The sequence below is a fragment of the Mchenga conophoros genome, linkage group LG18, assembly GCF_057382185.1.
Source record: "Mchenga conophoros isolate Kocher_MC1m ecotype Shallow Benthic linkage group LG18, M_conophoros_male_GT1.1, whole genome shotgun sequence".
Lineage (NCBI taxonomy): Eukaryota > Metazoa > Chordata > Actinopteri > Cichliformes > Cichlidae > Mchenga > Mchenga conophoros.
In genome coordinates, this window is record NC_140543.1 from 36,351,899 (window position 1) to 36,375,241 (window position 23,343).

At 45.6% G+C, this 23,343-nt stretch overlaps 1 protein-coding gene across 4 annotated transcripts; it reads right to left on the reverse strand.

The window, feature by feature from the left end:
- Positions 1–197: 197 nt before the first annotated feature.
- Positions 198–21,834, reverse strand: LOC146554328 (casein kinase I-like). Of its 4 annotated transcripts, XM_085255805.1 has the most exons (12): positions 21,649–21,834; positions 16,920–17,717; positions 16,508–16,577; positions 12,539–12,687; positions 12,212–12,446; positions 11,725–11,810; positions 11,517–11,601; positions 11,282–11,430; positions 9,238–9,318; positions 4,498–4,599; positions 3,163–3,269; positions 198–1,150 (listed from the first exon to the last, which is right to left on the reverse strand). In XM_085255805.1, the coding sequence occupies exons 2-12, from the start codon at positions 17,190–17,192 to the stop codon at positions 1,096–1,098; spliced, it is 1,392 nt and encodes a 463-aa protein (XP_085111931.1). In that variant the 5' UTR covers positions 17,193–17,717; positions 21,649–21,834; the 3' UTR covers positions 198–1,095. The 4 variants fall into 4 exon arrangements, with proteins under 4 accessions (XP_085111931.1, XP_085111932.1, XP_085111934.1 ...); XM_085255806.1 differs by lacking the exon at positions 21,649–21,834 and having other exon boundaries at positions 11,282–11,427; positions 16,920–17,120; XM_085255808.1 differs by lacking the exons at positions 4,498–4,599; positions 21,649–21,834 and having other exon boundaries at positions 16,920–17,135.
- Between the last annotated feature and the right edge of the window lie 1,509 nt (positions 21,835–23,343).

The following is a 23,343-nucleotide window of genomic DNA, read 5'->3' on the forward strand; positions in this document are numbered from 1 at the left end:
AGCTGCTGAACACGGTCAATGATGCCAACATGTAGCAGCCCCAGCAGAGTCTGGAACATGACAGGCGTGTTCTGGGTCTAGTCCTCAACATTTCCCAGTAGAGGCTGAATGTAAGGACTGGACTCTGGGCTGCCAGCACGGTTTGTGAGAGGTAGAAACACATGAATGGACGGATTACAGCCTGAATGAAGCTCAGCTTTAAAGTTGTTTGGTTGTTTTTTAATGGAGTTATCTGACGTCCCATCCCCCAACCCAGAGAGGAAGAGGGGGAAAGAAAAAAAAGAAAATTAAAAGTTATTTAGGAAAAAAACATTTTGAGGAACACACTAGAAACTACAAAACACAAAGTTTGTGAACAACTGAAATCATGGGAAAGCAGGATGAAAACAGAAGTCTTTTCTGTTTTTAGTTACAAATTAAAACAGGAAACAAAGCATCGATTTTACATAAACTTCTTTTAAACTTTTGATTCTGGTGGTCGTGGGTTTTTCCTCTGAAAGGGATTCAGGAATTCACCGAGCCTGGTCCATTTCAGGAAATAGTCCAGTCCACTCACAGTGCTCTTCCTTTGACCCTAAGGAATAAAAACTTGAATGACTGCGCGAGCTGCATCTCTTTGTCCATGAAATCGATTTGCAATGAGCTCCAGAAAAGTGTGCAGTGGGTGTGCACGTGTGACTCATTGCACGCTTGTATTTGGAGTCCTCTCTCATATATCCTCACAAACACACTCGTCTCTCCTCTGAACCGCTCAGTAACGGGAAAGGGGGAAAGTGAGAAGCCAGTCGGCCAGGAAAGCAGCTGAATCCAGTCGCCAACTTGTTTTTCAGTCCATCAGCTGTAGTCTTACGGCCACATGTTTCCCTGCAGCAGTCTGTGCTGCTCTGGTTTCACTTCAGTCTTTGGCCATAAATACACAAGGGGATCGTTGCTGGTAGAGGCAGCAAACGCTCTCTTCACTGCTCGGTCCAGACCAGTAGAAACCAGTATACCAGCTAACACCCGTTAGCAGAGGTGAGGAAGAGGACAGGGGTGAGAGAAAGAAACAAAAAGAACAGATGTGAAGAGGAGAGCCACAGGTTCCCTTGTTTGTCTTCATTTGTGTCTCTGGAGAGCTTTCCTCTTCCTCCTCTTGAAGAAACAGCAGCACCTGCAACACACAAGCTGCTGTTAACAGTCTGTCATTTACATGTTCTGTGTATCTGTGCACAGCAGCAGCCACGGTGATGCTGCCACACCGCACCACATGCTGCATAGCCGAGCATGTGGTGCACGCATGTGGTGCATGCACGCTGTCACCGATCCCCTTCCTTTGTTCTGCTGGGGATTTAAAATGCTGCCCTGCTGTGGCAGCGTTTTAAGACTTCCTACAGGGGGCGATACTGCAACGGGCACAAATAAAAAGGTGTGCAGCACCCAAAAAACACCCAGTAGCTCCTGCAGTGAAAGAGGCCCACGACAGAGATTAAAAATGTGACGTCATTTCTGGGGTAAAACCGCAAAGGATTGTAGGTACGAGTGGCAAGTGGTACTAGTGCACGCAGGCTTTCATATGAAAACAGTCACACAGTGATAAAAAGAAACAAAGAATGGCAAGAAGCTGTTGTATTATTAACTGCAATAGTCACATGACAGCCAGGGGAAGCCGACGGGTAAAGAGATCGTTTTTATCGGATTCCATCGTGGAAGAGAAATTGTTCAAGTCATGTTTCCGAAGTACCAAAGAGGCGACGGATGGCCTGGATTGCAGCCATTCGAAGACCAAATATAACGTCCCAGAACACTGCAGCTCACAGGTTAGTCTGCTCCAAGCATTTCAACATTTTTTGTTGATGTAGGTTACAAATAAATCTTATATTGATTTGAATTCGTTGCTTTGCTGCTTTGTTCACTGTGGTTTTGTGGACTAACGTTTGTTGTGTTTTGTAGGAAAACCAGCCTACAAAATGCTGGGATGTGATCCAGACTGGGCCCCTCCATCAGCCTGGGTCAGACCGAGTTTAAAGCTGCTAACACAGCCAGATTTGATCGGTGAAGAGAGAGCGCGAGATCAAAACAGCCACGAAACGTCTGCATACATGTGCCCAAGTGTTGTATTGAAGCAATCAAGTGATGAATAACTGTTTCAGTATGTTGTTTTGCATTGTTGATTTGTTTTTCACCGAAGCAGCTAATAAAGCTGATGGATTTTTACAACGTTGCCTCTTTCCTGTAAGATTCTCTAACAGAACGAAACAATAATGCCAGTTATAAATAAAGACAACAAATTGAATGAATTACAAAACACTCGTTTTATTTCTACTAGATCTGAAAATGTTGTGTAACACTACAACCTGAAAGGACAAATACATGGTGTTGGTCTGTAACAGCAGCTGTGAGATGGAATCGTCCAAATCACCAAAGTAAACTGGCCCTGGGCTTGTTGCAGGATCTGAAGTTACTAAACATGTTGAGTGTGTGCGCTCACACTTAGGACCACATAATAATAAATGTGTGCGTGATGAAAGTTGTGCAGCACGCTAACGTGCTTACTCCACTCTGTGCTCGTGTGGGTCTGACCCTTCCACTCCTTTCAGTTTTTCCTCCTACTTTTCTGTCTTCGTACAGAGCTGCCGTGTTTCTGTCGTTTTGTACAGAGCTGTTTTTGGGGGCAAATAAAATGCAAGTAGGGATTAAAACCACAGAATTAATGATTAGCGGTGCTGGAAATACTAGCGCTTGATGCAGTGTTTTGACTTTGCTGCCACTCGTACCCACAATGCAATGCACGAAAGTCACGTGGTCTGTCGATCTCTATTGCCTCCTGTGTGTCCCATCGTCTGCTCCATCACTGCTGATTACATTATTAATATGTAATGTTCCCAAAACAGTTATTACTGTGTTATCCCCAAAGATGGGCTCAGCCTGTGCAGTGGCTGAGAGGCGCACAGCTAGCTGATGATACAATCACACAGCACTGTGACAGAGTCAGCACTTCCTGAAGCAGGAAGTTTCAGAGTAAAAGTCTACTGTGTGTGTGAAGCAGTGATGCTGGGTGTGAGTGTGTTACAGCACCGCCCACAGGAACGTCTCGTTTCCTTAGTTTAAATCTGAGCTGAAAGAAAAAACTGAACCTACACTGAAGTGAAAAATAAAAAAAGATTGTAATTCTTGAATTCTTACTTGGTATCGTCAGCGACTTCAACCTCTGGGTTGGCTGTGATTGGTGCATTGGAGTGTCCTGCAGTGGGGTCATCCGTATTCAGCTCACCGTTGGTTGAACTCATCACCTGAAGGACAGAATTGGAGAAGCGTGATGAGCACAGAGGTCACACTTCTGAAATTTGGTGGAACAAAGAAAAGAAATCAAAAAAGTCGACATTATGTCCACATTCAGTCAGATCCAACTGCTCGTTCCCACCCAGGTGGCGTTTGGGGTCAATTTGGGGTTTTTCATTAAACACTAAAACTCTTCACACACAGACGAGAGGATGAATTTGAGCTTGATGTGGACACAACAGCTCTGCACACACGTCCACATGTTTTACTGCCATGCAGCACACACAGTCTGCTCGATGGCTCCGTTTGTTTCACGCGGTTTCTACTGCTGATGAAAATGTTTGCTTTTTCGTTTCTTTGAAATCTTCCTCAAACCTCTCACACGTCAGAGAGAAGTGACGAGAACGAGGCCGAGCGTGCGTCTGACCAAAGCAGCTGCCAACGCTTTGTGTTAAAAACACGCCACCGCCATTCCAAACGCTCACAGGTCACCAGAGGGGACACGTGTTTAGCAACATGACAGCAGACTCGTGTATACAAATCATCTTTGCTTTGTTCATTATATTTATCTCACAGTGCTACACATGCTGCTGTGAAGCTCTGCGTGTTGCTTCCACACCTGCAGAAATCACAGACCAAACATTTGATTTGATGTCGCCGCACGTTTGCTGGGCACAACACGCAGCACGACACAGCTGCCAGATAAAGTGTTTGCCGTCGTGACGCTGTTACCACCATGTCACATGTATTCGAGGCAAACAGCAACACCGACACATCCACCTCACCAGCTGATCTTTGATCGGGCAATTGGAAAAGGTGTAACTTGTGCACACAAACGATGATCAACACGTTTAAGTAATCTGGATACTTGACTAAACGTTTCATCAGCAGAGCCACAAGTTCCACTTTTGGTTTTTCAGCAATAACTAATCTGCTAATTATGAACTGATGGTTCTTTGTCACTGATGTGTTCAAACATCATCACGTGACCTTTGTAACCTCTTCTCCATCTACAGAGGAGCCCCCCCCCTAAAGCTGACAGTAACAGAAGGGTGAAGACATAAATACTGCCAAATTAATGTAGGACACTATCAAACATGATGTGGTAAGAACTGGTCCCGCGTGTGGGGATATTTCAGCTTTGTAACAGACTTGAGATCAGCCCTTCTGCAGAGACAGAGGAAGTCATGCAGACAGACAGGCAGACAGACAGACAGAGCCAACCCTTCCTCTCAGTACCTGGACAGACCCGCCCAGCCTATCAGCAGTGAGATGGGAGCCCAGAAGCTCTCGATTGGTCACTGGAGTGGGCTGGGACTCGCTGCCTTTCCCCTCTGGAGACTAGAGGAGCCGATCACAGGAGAAACAGGAAGGGTGGAGGTAGAGAAGAGGAAAGGTGAATTGGTGATGGGAAAGGAGGGCCGCAGAGGTGAGGTGGAACAGTGTTTGGGAGATGGAAAGAGGAGGTGGTGGGAGCAGAAAGGCAGATGGAGCAGAGGATCGGGTGAGGAGAGATGAGAATGGAGAAAGAGTGGAAAAGGAAACAGAAAAGAAACGGTCAGTATTTGGTGGAGGTGAGCACTCAAGTGTGCAGTAGCATTAGAGTGCACAGGAAAGTGCACACGAGAGGAGACCCCCACAAAAAGGGTCCTTCAGCTTCACCTACCATGAGGACTAACTGCTAAACCACAGTTCAAGGCTGGGTCATCATATTAAACTACATGAAAAACATGCATGCTTCCTCTGCTGGGTCTGCATGTGCGAGCAAAAACACCGCCACCAGAACAAAGGCGGTCTTCTTATAGGGTTACTATGGAAACAGCATCAAAGGTCTCACACTGGCGTGGCTGTACAAAACTAATCATTCAAAGCACACATTTCAATATATGTGCTCATTTTTATTTTCAGTGTAAAACAGCTACGCTTTGATTCTTTGCACATTTCCAAGTACGTGTAATAATGAGAAATGACACCGGGATCAAGCATTGAACACATGAAGACGTGCACACAGGCGCCGTGCTGCCACACAGTCCAGAAGGTTCCGGGTCATTCTAGCAGCTTTGGTTTGTCTCTCTGAAACTAACCGAGTTTGTTGGCTGTGTTTGGCATCACTGTCCCCTCGTTTCATCTTCATCATCCTGGTAGGTGGCAGCAGGTTTTTATCAAGACTCTCAGGACATTTTTCCACTCATCCTTTAATTATTTGAATCACAGTGCTGTATGCTGAAAAACAGCCCCACACCATTTGGTGTTTTGGGGGTGCAGTGCCATTCACCTCCAAACATGGGGTGTATTCTGGCATCCAGAGGTCAGCTTTGGTCTCATGTGACCAGACTCTACTCTCCCAGTTTTTCCCAGGCTTGTCTAAATGTTGTTCAGCAAACTTTAAATGTACCTCATTATGTTTGTGCTTCAGCTATGAAGTCTTGCGTGGTGAGCGTGCATACGAGTGCATTACTTATCGTTTACTTTGAAGCAACTGTACCTGCTGATAAGTCGTTTCACTCGTCTGCGTCTGAAACCTTGCAGGAAGCACCTGGTTTACAGTGAAATGATGTCTTTCCCACTTCTGGATTATTATTAACAGAGCTCACTGGAACCTTCAGTAGTCCAGTAAAGCTTCTGGAACCAGTGCCAACAGAGGTCACATCATGACATCATGAGAGGTTTCAGGGTGAAACTTTTTATAGGCCTCTGGTTGGGCCTGAGCCAGCTGGTATCAATGTGCACTTAGCCTACGTTCACTCTGCAGGTCTTAAAGCTCAATTCCAATTTTTGGATCAAATCTGATTTTTTTGTCTGCTCGTTCACTCTACAAATAAAATGCGACAGCAAACGCTCTCTAGTGTGAACGCTCAAAGCAGCCGCATGCACAAAAGAAGACGTCACACACAACGCGCTCTGTTTAGACCCAGAGCAACAGGATGTTTGACTGTTTCGGACTTTACGTTTCCCAATTTTGCTTTAAGTTATAAAGTTATTTTATTATTTACATTTGGCCTAATAATGATCCTGATTGCTGTTTTAGAGGAGCGGTGCTTCAAAGGATAGCTGCAGATTATACAGTACAAATAAAATGTTCACGTTTCTCCAACATTGTCTTCCCAACAGTTTCACAGGATGGTCAGGAAGCGTTCACGATGTCTTCTCCGGCGCTGATAATCAGCGTCTGTCTTGTGTCAGTGACGTAAAAGACGGATTTAGTGCGACGTGACCATCAAACAGCAGTCGCTTCCTGAAACAGATATGTATCGGATTCAGTGCCACATACGAGAGTGACCCAGATTAGATTTGAAGATCTTGGATTCGCGCCATTCACACTGTCACACCATGATCGGATATTGGTCGCACATAGGGATGGGTATTGTTTAAGTTTTATCCGATACCAGTACCAAACCGGTACTTTTGAAATGGTGCCGGTGCTTAAACGGTGCTCGAACCGGTGCTTAAAGAATGGAGAACACACACTTTGTCCAAAAACCTCTCATGTTCAGCTGTTTTTTGTAAAAAGATAACAATGTTAGCCTTTTCTGCAGCTATGGGGCATATATGGTATCACTCTTGGCTGGAAGCAGTGCTTAAACAATAGGGATGGGTACCGGTATGTTCTGACATAAACGGTAGTAACCAGACCGAAAAGCAGCGCACATTTCGGTGCTTTTTTCCCTGAGCTGTGATACACTTTGGATTCTAGCCAATCATTTTACATTTCGAGGATAGTAGGCGGGCCCAGGTACGTACGTTCTTTTAGAGCAGAGCTACAGATTAAAAATGTCCAAGGCGAAGCGGTCAAAGTCTGGCTGTACTTCACAACAAAAGATGCAAACTCAGCAGCAACAAGTGCTTTAAGCTGATACTGTGATACTGTCAAAGGAGGTAACACCTCCAATCTGATGAAACACCTGGCGACGCATAGCGTTTTGTTAAAAGCCCAGAAATGCGCCGTATTTGATAGCTTGCTGCGAGACCTCACACCGAGCACATCTACTGCGGGTGTGGTGCCTGTTATCAGACCCGGAGTCCTGGCCCCGCCCTGCCAGTGTAGCAGAAATGATGAGGATGATGATGCAGCAGCAGCCGTTCTTCTCTGCGTGAGTAGCTTCATGTTGTTCATGTGTAATTTACGTTGAGTAGGCTAACCACGTTATTACGTTAATGCATGTAAGGTGAACTAGCAAACATCATCATAGCTACATGCGGCTGTCCTCTTGTTTGATGGCAGATGCTCCCTTCACCCTGGCCAAAAAGGCTAAAATGACCAAAGAAAAAGTGGGAAACAGTTAAACATGAGAGGTTTTGGACAAAGTTTGTGTTTTTTCCATAATGGCACCAGATACCGGGACCCATCCCTAGTCGCACAGGGTCAAAAAAAGTCGGATTTGATGCACTTTCGCCTGCAGTGTGAACGTAGCCTTAGTGGCAGGATCACTTTTTAATTACTTAGAGACTTCAGCAGGTGTTAGGACGTCCACACAGTCTTCATGTGTTCACTAGTTTTTCTCTCTGTCATTTCCTGTGTTGTTTATCAACATCTAGTGAGAAGTTCATGCCATTTACAAATATATTTATTTAGAAAACTAATATGTTCAAGATTTATTTTACCTGCTGTAAATAACAAGAAAGCAGTAACAGTGGGCTTATAATGACAAATAACAGGTATGTGCTGAAGGTGTCTGTCAGTGTAAAACTGCACACAGGCTCTTTAAGAATAGAAATCTGTGAGTAAGAGACAAGGCTGGAAAACACAACACTGATCTTCACTTCATCAAAAATAAAACACTCGGCAGTGGACGAGCAAAACACCGGTGAGAGAGAAGAAAACAAATGCCTTCTAAAAAGGTGAAGAGGCGACGCAATCCCACAGTAAACATGTCCCAGTGAGCCTGAAACATGTTGCTACCACCAACTAAGCCATCGAGGTGGAACAGCAGCCTGCAGGTTAAAACAGACTAAAGTGTCACTATACACAGACTGAATATACCCTGAAAAGAATTCATAATGCAGCACTCTCCACAAGACCATACATGACATCATACATGACATCACTACTCTCAACTCCGATCTTCAACATGGTTATAAACAAAACTACCCATAGCCATAAGCATAAATACATTTGGTGTGGTTCTGGATGTTTTATTATTCTGCCCACCCAACCATAACCACAACCCAACCACAACCATGACTCAACCATAACCATAACTCAACCATAACCATAACCATGACCCAACCACAACCATGACTCAACCACAACCATGACTCAACCATGACTCAACCATAACTCATCCATAACCATAACTCAACCATAACCATAACCATGACCCAACCATAACCATAACTCAACCACAACCATAACTCAACCATAACCATAACCCAACCATAACCATAACTCGACCGTACCCACAACCATGACCCAACCATAACCATGACTCAACCATAACCATAACCATGACCCGACCATAACCATGACTCGACCATAACCATGACTCGACCATAACCATGACTCGACCATACCCACAACCATGACCCAACCATAACCATGACCCAACCATAACCATGACCATGACTAAACCATAACCATGACCCAACCATAACCATAACCATGACCAAACCATAACCATGACCAAACCATAACCATGACCCAACCCAAAAGTTCTATAATCAAAGTGCAATTCTTGTGGTGGCTTCATTATGAACACTTATGGGGAAAGACATGCCTCACCTTAGTTCTTTAAGCCATGCACAGTAAAACAGGCTTCAACATCCCACCCATATGACTGATCCATATTATATCACTAAAATATTTGTAATCATGGTACTTTAGTAGTACAAAAATAGAAGAATAAGAATCAATAACTTATTCTGTTTATTGTGTTCAGCCTTAACTGGGTATTCCTGCTGTGGTTTGTTGTTACAGAGGGAACCCCTGAGTGCCAACACTAACGAGGACATGCTCCACGTTTGTCTATAATCAGTGCCTACCTGGTTTTTGGTTTGTGGTGCTTTATCTCGGTTGCTCGTCTGAAGTGGAGTCTCGCTGGCCACCGGACCAATCGGAGTGGGCTAAGCACAAAACAAAGGGTTAACACAGAAAATGTACACAGCTAATACACAGCTGTGCTATCAGACGTTTCCTTATTTGGGCTTAAGCTGGAGTCAATCGACATGTCACATTAATATTACTGAGGAAACATCAGTGTGGAACACTCCATTCACCCACTAACACAGTCGCAGCGGGACACACGGCGCAGTCGCAGCGGGGAACACGGCGCAGTCGCAGCGGGACACACGGCGCAGTCGCAGCGGGACACACGGCGCAGTCGCAGCGGGGAACACGGCGCAGTGGGACACACGACGCAGTCGCAGCGGGACACACGACGCAGTCGCAGCGGGGAACACGGCGCAGTCGCAGCGGGCCACACGACGCAGTCGCAGCGGGCCACACGGCGCAGTCGCAGCGGGGAACACGGCGCAGTCGCAGCGGGACACACCGCGCAGTCGCAGCGGGACACACCGCGCAGTCGCAGCGGGGCACATGGCGCAGTCGCAGCGGGGAACACGGCGCAGTTGCAGCGGGACACACGGCGCAGTCGCAGCGGGGAACACGGCGCAGTCGCAGCGGGACACACGGCGCAGTCGCAGCGGGCCACACGACGCAGTCGCAGCGGGGAACACGGCGCAGTCGCAGCGGGGAACACGGCGCAGTCGCAGCGGGGAACACGGCGCAGTCGCAGCGGGGAACACAGCGCAGTTGCAGCGGGACACACCGCGCAGTCGCAGCGGGACACACCGCGCAGTCGCAGCGGGGCACATGGCGCAGTCGCAGCGGGGAACACGGCGCAGTTGCAGCGGGACACACGGCGCAGTCGCAGCGGGGAACACAGCGCAGTTGCAGCGGGACACACGGCGCAGTCGCAGTCGCAGCGGGGAACACGGCGCAGTCGCAGCGGGGAACACAGCGCAGTTGCAGCGGGACACACCGCGCAGTCGCAGTCGCAGCGGGACACACCGCGCAGTCGCAGCGGGGCACACGGCGCAGTCGCAGCGGGGCACACGGCGCAGTCAGTCCGACTGTTTTAAAAGAAAACGTTATAATAAGTCAGCTTTGTATAATTCAGTAGAAATAAGCAGTGCTGTTGCAGACAGCTGAGCTGGACACTGTGTTCAGCTTGTTCTCAGAGACGCAATGAACCGTGGAGGGAGACTGTTTTTACCTCTCCAAGCAGTTCAACTCTTTTTATAAACTTTGTCGTTTTAACGTACTCGGGGGTGCAGCTCAGTGCTCCTATTTTTTGCAGCTGTTCCTCACTGAAAATTGCTGTTGGCTTTCAGTTGTTCCAACACATATTATGGGATATCACACTCCCACGTGCCCTGGCTGGAGACACCTCTAGTCAAGCATTCAAACTGGATCACCAGTGATATCTGAGGCCCCGCCTGCACGTATACAGCCCTGTAATCACAGTCACCCCTTAGTTTAAACCCTTTTCACTAAGATGTGAACCACTCCTGCTGCCCACAGAGCCCACACACTGTTAGCTCTGCTGTCTACCAACTTGCAAACAGCTTAAATACTGCTGCTGGTCCCACTGCTCCGTTGGTGTGTAGTCTGCCTGCAGAGGGAGTCCGTCCCCTGTTAAAGATGGCTCCCTCTCTTCTGTTATGGTGCAGTGCGTTCTGTTTCTAATAACCACCCATGTTCAGGGCCATCAGAACCTGTGGCCTGACCCTTGGTGACAGACTGTAAGGGCACCCTTTGGTTTGTGATTTCTGGCACCCTCGCTCCAGCCGTTCATATAAAATGCTGCATAACGAAGAATACATGAGGAACTGCGTCTGTGCGGACGACAGGATCTAAACTGATGCAGTTTCAGTTCCTGTAAACACAGCCCATCAATCAGTACATGAGCTAAGGTTGGCTCATGTACTGGGCCAACCTTAGCTCTGAGCCTGCAACAAGCCACAACGTGCGTTCAAGACACACACACACACATACGCATGCACATGCACACGCACACACACTAACCAGTGGCTTCCCAGTCCAGTCGTACTGGTAATCAAAGACGTATCCATTTCTGTCAAAGAGGTCTGTGAAGAGTTTCCTCAGATAGTCGTAGTCCGGCTTCTCAAAGAAGTCAAGCCGACGCACATACCGCAAGTAGGTGGCCATCTCTTCTGTTACATACACAGACAGGTATGAGACCACCCAACCCACACAGGCGCACACATGAAATAGGCTTTTCTAACAAGTCAATACAAACCTGGGAAGTTCTCACAGAGGACCTCTATTGGGGTGTCTCGTTTTGTGTCTCCTATCTTCTGATAACGTTCTTTCAGAGTGTCAGCCTAATGAAGAGACACACAGTGAGCCATCTGTATGCAGAGTGACTGAAGACAAGTCCCAACAAGAGAGGCAGGCGAAGAAAACAAGAAGGGGCTGGACCGATGGAAAGCTGCCCGTCTCCTCACCTTGAGTCCCTGCCAGGGCAAGCTGCCTCGCAGGAAGTACATGAACATGTGGCCCAGAGCTTCCAGGTCATCCCGCCGGCTTTGCTCTGAAACAACACGAGAGACCAGGCTTAGACGGCATGGCTGGACCGTAACAACATGACACAGTCTGCTACAGACAGCCCCAGGATGGTAAATGTGTCATAACAGTCTTTGACCACATCATCACTTCGTTACAAAGTCAGGCTGAACACGTGACGCTCAGCTCCTCTCTTCAGAGTTTCACGTGTTGAGGCACCAGCTGCAATTTCAGTCCTTCACCAGCACTTAGTACTGTGTCTGAATGCATCCTGTGTAACTAAGACCGAGGCAAATACTGTAAATATCACATATGTTAAAATAAGTTAATGTGAATTATCAGCTGGCACAGTGGGCACACAATGCAAGAGCTGCTGTCATATGTGGGCACCTGCCATGTGTGAATATATGACCGGATGAAGACGCTCACCTTTCCCTAGATGTGTATTTATGCTCATGTATCTAGCAGTGCCAGTTAGACTCTTGTGTTCTCTGTAAGGGATGTGCTTCTTGGTCTCTGGGTCAATGTATTCTTTCGCCAGGCCAAAGTCGATGATGTGGATCGTGTGCTGCCTCTTGGAACCCGGTCGGCCAACCAGGAAGTTCTCGGGTTTCACATCTCTATAGATCAGGCTTCTGGTGTGGACAAACTCCATGCGAGTTATCTAGGGGACAAGACGAGAGCAGAACCGATTCAGCGGCTCGGTAAACTACCGGTGGTTAACGTCTGAACATTCAAATGTGAACACTGACTTACCAGCTGTATGGCTATCATAAGTACAGTCTTTAGAGAGAAAGTCCTGTCACAGAGGTCAAACAGATCTTCTAAGCTGGGTCCCAGTAGCTCCAGAACCATAGCATTGTATTTACCACATGGTCCAAAGTAAAACACCTGGGGTACACCCTCTGGGTGTCCAATGGAAGAACAAAGCATAGTTGATGGACTGTGATCACTCCTCATTTTAACAGATAATAACATGTAGGGCTGTGCGATATGAAGAAACATCTATTGTCTCATATTAGACGCCATCGTTTGTTTGGTGGTTTCGCAAAATCCACTGTTTACGATACTTTCTCACGGTTTGGATGCAGGCGTGGGGAATCCCAGCATGGCCGGTGAAGACAAACCGAGGACCTTATTCCTAAATGAGGGGCGGCCGCTGCAGCACGGACACGGTTTGGTCATGGGAGGTCTGACACGCACCAGAAAACTGTACTATTCAAGTTATAGTGCAAACTAGAGCAGGGCGATATGACCAAAAATATTCATCACCATATACATTTGAAAATTTGTGATAACGATATAACTGACGATATAATTGACACGAGACAAAATACTTTACAACTCCACAACTTTATTAGTGCAAAAAACCCCATCAATGCATTTCCACTTAAACAAGCAGCTGTTTTTTTATGTGCATTAAAGTTATATAAACTTTAACAGTGCAAATTCCTTGCTGGCATTTCCAGTGGAAACTGGCCGACATATCCTCAGCATAACCATGTATAATATCCACAAAACTTAAAGAGGTTAAACACACACAGTACGGTAACATTATGTTGAAGCACAGTACGTATCACTCCGCGAGGCTCCGCCTACGATAGCCGTAATGCTCCGACAATCCATCAAGCGGTGCGGCTTCGTAGCTTAGCAAAGTCGTACTGAAACATTTGACAGATTTTCGAGCGCCGTGCACATAAAATCGTTTCGAGGTCAGTAAACACAACCAGAGTTCATACATAAGGCACACGGGATTATAAGGGGCTCTGTTGACTTTCAGAAAAATCAAAGGATTGATTTTAAGTGCGCCGTATTTTCCAAACAACACGGTAATAACGACGGCCCGCTAGCATGCGCTACCAAAAATAGTGTTTGGTTGTATCTGACGGACGAAGCTAAACCAGTTCCACACCAGTGAAGCTGCAGCATTTTTACAAACCGTAAAACTATTGCTGCAAAAGGCAGCAGTACCACAAATTTATTCCACCAGCTGAAAGGTCGTCCACTGCAAAACAAAGTGTTTTAAACTCAGCATGTCAACGTCTCCCCACGCCCCAAAGAACAGGTATGTTCTTTGGGGATCCTCATTTAGCCTGGAGAAATAGTTTGCTGCTTTATAAGAAAGCCCTCCGCAAAGCCAGAACATCTTACTATTCATCACTGATTGAAGAAAATAAGAACAACCCCAGGTTTCTCTTCAGCTCTGTAGCCAGGCTGACAAACAGTCAGAGCTCTGTTGAGCCAACCATCCCTTTAATGTTAACTAGTAATGACTTCATGAACTTCTTCACAAATAAAATTTTTATCATTAGAGAAAAAATTACCAGTAATCATCCCACAGATGTAATATTATCTACAGCTACTCTTAGTACCATTGATGTTAAGTTAGACTCTTTTTCTCTAATTGATCTTTCTGAGATAACTTCAATAATTACTTCCTCCAAACCATCAACGTGTCTTTTAGACCCCATTCCTACAAAACTGCTCAAAGAAGTCCTGCCATTAATTAATGCTTCGATCTTAAATATGATCAACCTATCTCTAATAATCGGCTATGTACCACAGGCCTTCAAGCTGGCTGTAGTTAAACCTTTACTCAAAAAGCATCTCTAGACCCAGCAGTCTTAGCTAATTATAGGCCAATCTCCAACCTTCCTTTATATCAAACATCCTTGAAAGAGTAGTTGTCAAACAGCTAACAGATCATCTGCAGAGGTTTATTTGAAGAGTTTCAGTCAGGTTTCAGAGCTCAGCACAGAAACAGCTTTAGTGAAGGTTACAAATGATCTTCTTATGGCCTCTGACAGTGGACTCATCTCTGTGCTTGTCCTGCTAGACCTCAGTGCAGCGTTCGATACTGTCGACCATAATATCCTATTAGAGCGATTAGAACATGCTGTAGGTATTACAGGTACTGCACTGCAGTGGTTTGTATCATATCTATCTAATAGACTCCAGTTTGTGCATGTAAATGGAGAGTCCTCTTCACACACTGAGGTTAATTATGGAGTTCCACAGGGTTCAGTGCTAGGACCAATTCTGTTTACATTATACATGCTTCCCTTAGGCAGCATCATTAGAAGACATAGCATACATTTACACTGCTATGCAGATGACACCCAGCTCTATCTGTCCATGAAGCCAGATAACACACACCAATGAGTTAAACTGCAGGAATGTCTTAAAGACATAAAGACCTGGATGGCCGCTAACTTTCTGCTTCTTAATTCAGATCAAACTGAGGTTATTGTACTCGGCCCTGAAAAGCTTAGAAATATGGTATCTAACCAGATCCTTACTCTGGATGGCATTACCTTGGCCTCCAGTAACACTGTGAGGAACCTTGGAGTCATTTTTGACCAGGACATGTCCTTCAATGCACATATTAAACAAATATGTAAGACTGCGTTCTTCCATTTGTGCAACATCTCTAAAGTTAGAAATATCCTGTCTCAGAGTGACGCTGAAAAACTAGTTCATGCATTTATTACTTCCAGGCTGGACGACTGTAATTCATTATTATCAGGAAGTCCTAAAAACTCCCTGAAAAGCCTTCAGCTGATCCAAAATGCTGCAGCAAGAGTCCTGACAGGGACTAGAAAGAGAGAGCAGATTTCTCCTGTTTTGACTTCCTGTTAAATCCAGAATTCAAAATCCTGCTCCTCACATACAAGGTCTTAAATAATCAGGCCCCATCTTATCTTAATGAGCTTGTAGTACCATATCACCCTATTAGAGCGCTCCGCTCTCGCTCTGCAGGCCTACTTGTTGTTCCTAGAGTATTTAAAAGTAGAATGGGAGGGAGAGCCTTCAGTTTTCAGGCCCCTCTTCTGTGGAACCAGCTTCCAGTTTGGATTCAGGAGACGGACACTATCTCTACTTTCAAGATCAGGCTTCAAACTTTCCTTTTTGCTAAAGCATATAGTTAGGGCTGGACCAGGTGACCCTGAATCCTCCCTTAGTTATGCTGCAATAGGTGTAGGCTGCTGGGGATTCCCATGATGCATTGAGTTTTTCCTTTCCAGTCACCTTTCTCACTCACTGTGTGTTAACAGACCTCTCTGCATTGAATCATATCTGTTATTAACCTCTGTCTCTCTTCCACAGCATGTCTTTATCCTGTCTTCCTTCTCTCACCCCAACCAATCACAGCAGATGGCCCCGCCCCTCCCTGAGCTTGGTTCTGCTGGAGGTTTCTTCCTGTTAAAAGGGAGTTTTTCCTTCCCACTGTCGCCAAAGTGCTGCTCATAGGGGGTCATATGATTGTTGGGTTTTTCTCTGTATCTATGAAGCGCCTTGAGGCGACTTTTGTTGTGATTTGGCGCTATATAAATAAAATTGAATTGAATTGAACCTGTGACTGCTCTACGTCAGTCTGCACTTTGGTTTCTGTAATTTGAGGTCGTCACATTTTTTAATCTTATAATTTTTATATGTTATAAGCACAAAGGAGCACATTTTTAATGTCAACGGTTTTATTTTGTCTCCTGAATTCTGCGGCTGAAAATGACATTTGTATATCGCGTACGTTGATATGAGATGTTCCTCATATTGCCCAGCCCTAAGAACGCATGACAGCTCAGGACTAAACACTAAAAAGCTATTTAAAACAACTCCAGAGTCAGTAATGCAGCTCATTCGTAGCATTCATCCAGCACGTGGGCTGGTGCCCGTCTCAGCTGACACTGGGTCCAATGGGGAGGGGGGTAAGCACAGAGACCTCACCTGAACTTCCCAGTTGTTTGTAGAAGCGATATTCTAGATGGAGTTGTGGCGCTCGTGACTTAATTGGTTCCTACAAAAGAGAATAACGTTAATTTAGACAAACTAGAATTAACCTCACAGCAATGAGCTCATCAGGACACCTTGAATCTGAGCGCAGATGTTTTAATCGACTGATTGACATCAGGACGAGAGGCGTTCCACATGCTTGGAACCACAGAGTTCCCCACCTGGTCAAACTGATCAACAACAACAGGAGGTGACCAGTAAGCTGATGGCGTCTGTGCAGCGGTCCCTGAGCTCAAGGCAGACGTCAGCTTAACCGTGCGTATGTATCCTATGATGTATCCTTGTTAAACCAACCACATGTGTTGCTACAGTTCTAAAATGTTAACAAGCAGAAACGTATGTTTACCAGTTTGATGGCCACATATTCATTGGTGTAGAGGTTCTTTCCAAGCCGAAGCTCTCCAAAGTTCCCACAGCCAATCTTCTTTCCAACCCGGAAGTTTGGGCCGACCATCAGAACCCCAGAGTTGGAGCCAGCTCCCCGTCCGTGCCCCGGTCGGCTCCCTGTCACCCCAGACATCCTCTTCACATCCTCTGTCTCCCCCTTGCCTCCACCTCCACCACCTCCGCCTCCTCCCCCGCCCCCTCCTCCCCCGACTCCTCGCTTGTCAAAGTCCATCAGTTTGTGGTAGCCTGGCCTCTCCACGATTAAGCCGATTCCATACAACCAAAATAACCACCAAAACAAAAGCCTAGCAGTTAGCCTATCAGAGCGGAGGCAGCTTGGTTGTAGCTGATTTTAGTCAGCAGAGACGGTACGGTGGAGCTGATGTGGATGAGTGAATGAATGAGAAATGAAAAGATGAAGGGGTGAGGGGGACCACCACGAATGACTGTAAACCCCCTTGTAGGGGCCAGAGATGCTAATGGGAAGGATGAGGTTAAAGGCCCGTATTTAACCATATGCTAACATGCTATTGTGGACGTGGAAGCTATACCAGCTTCAGGTTCAGACATGACAGCAGACAGGAAGAGTCGGGAGGTTTTTCCACATCTGACACTCAGGTAATACTTTAGTGGCACAGGCGTAAGCTAGCTGGCTTTAGTGCACGTGTCCCACAGAGACAACCCGGCTGCTTGTTCCTGTGACACAACAGGTGAAGCTTTGACCCCTGGGTGAGAGCAATGCCGCGTGTTGAACCACCTAAGGAGAAAAAAAACAGAAAAAAATGAATATCAAATATTTCAGTGCCGCCATTTTCACTGTGTGAACTATAGAGCACGTGGACCAGAGTTTCCTCATTAGAAGAGTGGTTAATCTGAGAGCGCTGAACTCAAATTACATTAAAGGACCACTCAGATAACAAGCAGCATGAAACTCTGTGAGAGCTTCAGGCTTGAGACGGGAAAGAAACCCACAGCTGATAGTTGTGCTGCAGCCATTACAAGGCAGAGGAGCAGCCGACTGCCCCTTTTTAAATCTAACAACGTTTCATGGAGTAAGAGTCTGGAGTTTCAAACGCGTCACAGACATCACAGGATGGCAACAGAAAACCAGAGCACATCTGCCTTCAGGAGGCCCGGTTGGTGTTTGGCTCCTCTGATAGGAACACCCATCCTGGATACTCCGATTCCTTCATTTCCTGCAGTTTTCCTCTCACTCCATCCGTTCCTTCACATCCCTGTTATTCTATTCCAGGCTCCTTTTTCTCTTCCTGCTTACTGAGGTCCAAGCATGAAGTAAGAATGACTTCAAGTCAAACTTGTAGATATTTAATGGGCCGAGGTTCACGTGGGTTCACGAGTCAGAAGCCAAGCTAAACACCAACAAAGGTGAAGTTTAGCATGTCAGAATAACGTTTCCCGCTCACACTGGTATAAAAGCTCAACTGTCAGTCAGACTTGTGCAGTGTTGATGTGAGGTTCACTTCACGGTGATGATGTGAAGGACCAACGAGGGGAAGGAAATCTGGGAGACAGCAGCGAGTTCCTCTGACGCCGCTAACAGGAAACACTGAGCCGTATCCCGCTGAAGCAGAGCAACGGGTGATCCGTGACCGGAAGAGAAATCATTTCAGTAAAGGCTGCCGAGTTTTAATAAGCATTATTATGATGTCAGAAATCTAAATGTATCTTCATTCAGTTTAGTGAAACACAATAACGTTGACCTAGAGGGAAACCACAGTTTACATAAAACACTGAAGCTCAGCAGACATCAGCTCTATGCTGTTACAGCTGATAACGCTGAAAGTCATGAAAGCAAAGCAGACACGGGACAAACATCATCATGTTATGAGCGTTGATGTTTGTGCACCACGGCGCACTCTGCAACTTCCCTTTGGACCACAAAGACAAAAACCAGCTAATCTCAGCATAACCAGACAAACTGCTAATGAGCTTTGTGTGCTTCATGTTTCTGAAATAAAACTGAACCAGTAGCAACAGGCCGTAGTTTCAGCCATCCTAAACCGAGACCTTGTAGTAACTGATGTGTACGAGGCCAACTTTGTTCAGGTGAGGGAAGCTCGGTGCTCCCGACATCACACAGTATCAGTGCAGGACGGGAGGAAGCAAAGAGAAGAGCGTTTCCCAGAATGGCGCGCTCCGATTGGTGACTGTACACGAGTCTGCTGCCTCAGTCGACACAGTAAGTTTGAGCGCAGCAAGGATTAACGTGACGCGACTCGCACCGTTGCTGTCGCTTGGAAATGTTTCTCTTAACTACACACAGACCCATGATTCATTTCAGCAACAAGTGTGGGCACTGCAATCAAGACGAGCGAGAAACAGACGAAGCAGAAGCCCGTCGACGGGACAAACGCTTGTTCGTGCAGACTTCCACGTGCATCCATCCCAACACACGACATGCACCCACACTGATAAAGTGACAGCTGAGTGCCAATCTACAAGAATAACATTTACCGAAGCACGTCCTGCAGCTGCCACCGGCTCTGACAAAATGAACTGATTTATTTTAACCACGTTTAGTTCTCCAAATGAGGGACTCGGGCTACTTAACAAAAAGGCTCGTCACATTAGACTCTGTTATAAACGTCGCTCTGTTACGATCCCCTGCAACAGCAGAGCTTCTGTAGCCTCACACAGAGCTCTTGGTCAGGTTGAGCAGCTCACAGGGAAAAACGACAAATAAATAAATAACCTCAACTACACAAAATTACAGCTTCATTAAGGCTTCCAGAAGGAATACCAACATCCATGCTGGAAAACATGCATCCATAATGCATATTACACAACACAGACCAGCTCCTTTCTGGATGGAGTTTGAATGTGACTTCGAGCAGTCCAAAGACATGCGGTCAGCAGGGTTACGTTAACTTTTACATTGCCCAAAGATGAGGAGTGCAAATGGCCGTCTGTGTCAGCCCTGCCAGAGAGGGGCACCCTGTCCAGGTGTGCCCCTCTCTGGGACAGGCTCCACTCCACAAACAACTCTGAACTGGATAAGCTTGAGAAAATGAATAAAGCAGTCAAAGCATGCAACAAATATCTATGAAGCCCTGAAATCTACACATGCGTCCTGATCTTAAGTGCTGAACTTTTATCTGCACTGAAACCACACTTACAACAAACCTGACACAGATTTTTAGCTGTTTTTGTGACTTTTCTGGAGAGTGAACATCTGTGTGGTGTATGCAGGACAAATCTTTAATACAATCTATAAGATGAACAGAAATGCACACTGCCAAAGCTCAGAAACAGCTTGTACCTAATCTTTGAGTGGGTGACGTCAGGTGTGGGCGGATTATGAAAAACAGAATAACAAGCCTGATCACTTGATTCTGAACAAAAAGATGAACTCCAACGTTGTTAGGTATCACCAGCGACCTGAAGGTTACAGGTTAATGAGACCAGAGTAACATACACAGCCCTACATCGGACTCACAGCGCCAGAATAAGAGACCTTGATGTGATTCTGCACGTTTGTATTTGGATGGTGGTTTCAGAATATTTACATTCTCAATTTGTAATAAAGAGCAATGAAAACTTAAAGGCTGGTTCCAACATTTGTATTGGGGTTTTTAGTGAGTAAAAACATACATCTGGCCTGTGTGAAGCCTGAGCAAACACAAAGAACATCCTCCTCTGCCAGCTGACCACAGTTTGGAGGCACTGCTTACTAAGTACCTCCTGCGTGCACTTCCCAAGAGGTGATTTAAAAACAATACTACTGGCCTCATCTCAGCCATCATGGCCTTACACTGCTGAGCCAATCAGTGTATGACAGTATATTACCATCCCTGCTCTTATAGCAGACCATATCTGAAATGCATCTGATGGTCAGATATGTGTGTATCAATTAGCTCGTATTAAAACCTACTGAGCGCCTGTCGTGCAGCTGTAAACATTACTCCGTTCATTTTAACCAACTGCTAGCAGACAGAAATGACTTCTTCATGAGGTCTGTAGGAGAAACACAGCATATCTAAATGCATCGCCGTGGCCTCGTCTCGCCACCCACACTCCACAGTTCTTACTCATTTCTGAGTCTCTGTAATAGTACATACTTCAAAGCTAAGCTAAAGGAGTGCAAACCATAGCTTTGTTCACTGGTTCCGCGGGCTGTCAACGTTTTACAGCTACAGACAGAAAGCTTTAGGCTGACCTGAGAAGCTCTGCTAACGGTTAGCTGATCGGACTGTAGCACGTCTCAGGACGGGGAGAAGCCACTGTGTAGTCTGATAACTAAACACCTCCATTTATTACACGACGTTAGCTGCTAGCCAGAGCTGGGAATTATTATGGTGTTACTGTTCGTCAACTCTCAATCAAGCTAGGTAGCGCAGGAAGTTAGATTTAGGCCACATTAGTTTGTGTGTGGTTGGCCCATAGACTGCAGCTTGACAATGTCAGCTTCATTGAAACAAATTTAAAGTGGCTAACTGCAGACAGTGCTACAGTAAACGGAACAAAGCCATATAAAATGACTCCCACTGTAATCACACGACAGTGAATACTTAAAGGATTCGGCTAGCGCAGCTAAGCACTGCCTGTCAGAAGCTAACGCTGGCTAGCATGATAAGCAGCCAGCTAAATAGCCAATGTTGGCTAACGCCGAATTTGTGCTCATACACAAACACGGTTAGCTCGTTTACAGACAGAGCTCACGTACGTACCCGCTCTCGATGTTTCTACGCTGACCTTGGGTCTCTGTTTTTCTAACTTGTTATAAACTGTTCGCGTTTTCTTCGTCTCGCTTTCCTGCTCATCTCTTTTCTATGGATGTTTGGCTAACCAGCTGAAAAGGCTCGCCAGTGAACCTGAACGCAATTTGCGTGGATGTAGACGAGAGCTACGCAGTAAACGAAGGGAACCAGCGCAGGGCCCTTTGAAGAATACCCACAGCAACGCTTCTTGTGCGTGTCTGCGCCTGTACGTGAGAGGGGGCCACGCACACTTCAGTTTGTGCAGAAAAGTTTAAATATTAACTTTCACCACTACTTTCTGACACTCTCACCGTCCGTGTTTTATGCAAAGCTGTATGAAAGTTTTTGTGTGCAGTTCAGCATATTTTTCTCAAATGTATGTGGACAAAATATAGACAAAAAGACAAATGGCACAAAAACACAACAATCAGCCTTCTCATTAAACACACAGTCCACACTCTTTAAATTAAACATTTCACATACACCCACGTGCTCCATAAAACCCTCAGCCTGGTTACAACAACGTTATTATTGTTTGCACAGCTGGTTTTTGTTTAGTTTGTTTCAACCTGTTGTTGATAGAAATCATCACATATGACGCTATGTTATTATAATGATTGTAAAAACAAGAACCCGACTGACAAATTTGGATTGATTTTGTTCTCTAATCCACACAGGGTCCAGTGTATATGCTATACATTATACACTGCCCTAAATCTTTGAATGAGTGGTGCTGAGGTCTCTTTTGATTTGACAGCAGTGATCATGATTGGCTACAACTGAACTCGCTGAACAATCAGAAGGTTCAAGCACTCAATGAAGGAAAACTGTAGATGTAAATACTTTGGGAAGGTCTCTTGGAGGCTGTCCCTGCTCCAACACTTTCAAGCTTGACTGAAATTTGTGCCCACATGAACACGCCGAACGCCTTCTGGAGACAGTTTCTAATCAAATGTTGAGCTAGTTGGCCATGATGACAAAAGATGACTTCTCCACACATAAGAACACAACTGTCAAGCATGCTGTTAGCATCCACCCTGAGGCTGTACCGTTACACTTCACAAAGTGCATGGAATCGAATTTTTCATCAAATCAACAATTACGCCTTTGGCACAGTCATGTGATCTAACACGGTAACAAGAACAGTGCTCAAACATCCAACCAGAAATATACCAGGAGCTCGCTGATGGCTACCAAAGCATTTGGCTGAGGTGCAACATGCTAAGGGACATTTAACCATATATTAGTGTGGCTGTATCCATATGAGCCTGTGTAGAAAATCCAAAATAAATTCAAACTTGTGCACCTAACACATGCTTTTTAAATTGTACGCTGTACATCAGTTCAAAGCAATCATTAAAAGTTTCTATGACATTCATGTCCACGATGAAAACCTCTGCCCACAACTTTCCTGTGGAATCGTCCCCTCAGTGATTCTTACATGAACCAAACTGCAGCTTTATTCCTCTTCATATGACATTTAATAACCATTTTTTTCATTAATTTATAGAATAACATTTAAAAAAATCCAGATGTTTCTAAATATTTAAGCAAATTAGCACAAAGTTAATAGGCTAATGCTACATTTGCATACGTAAACATGCAATTGTAGAATATTTGCAATACAAATAGTTGTCTGAATGTAAGTAAACAGCTGGAAAGTCA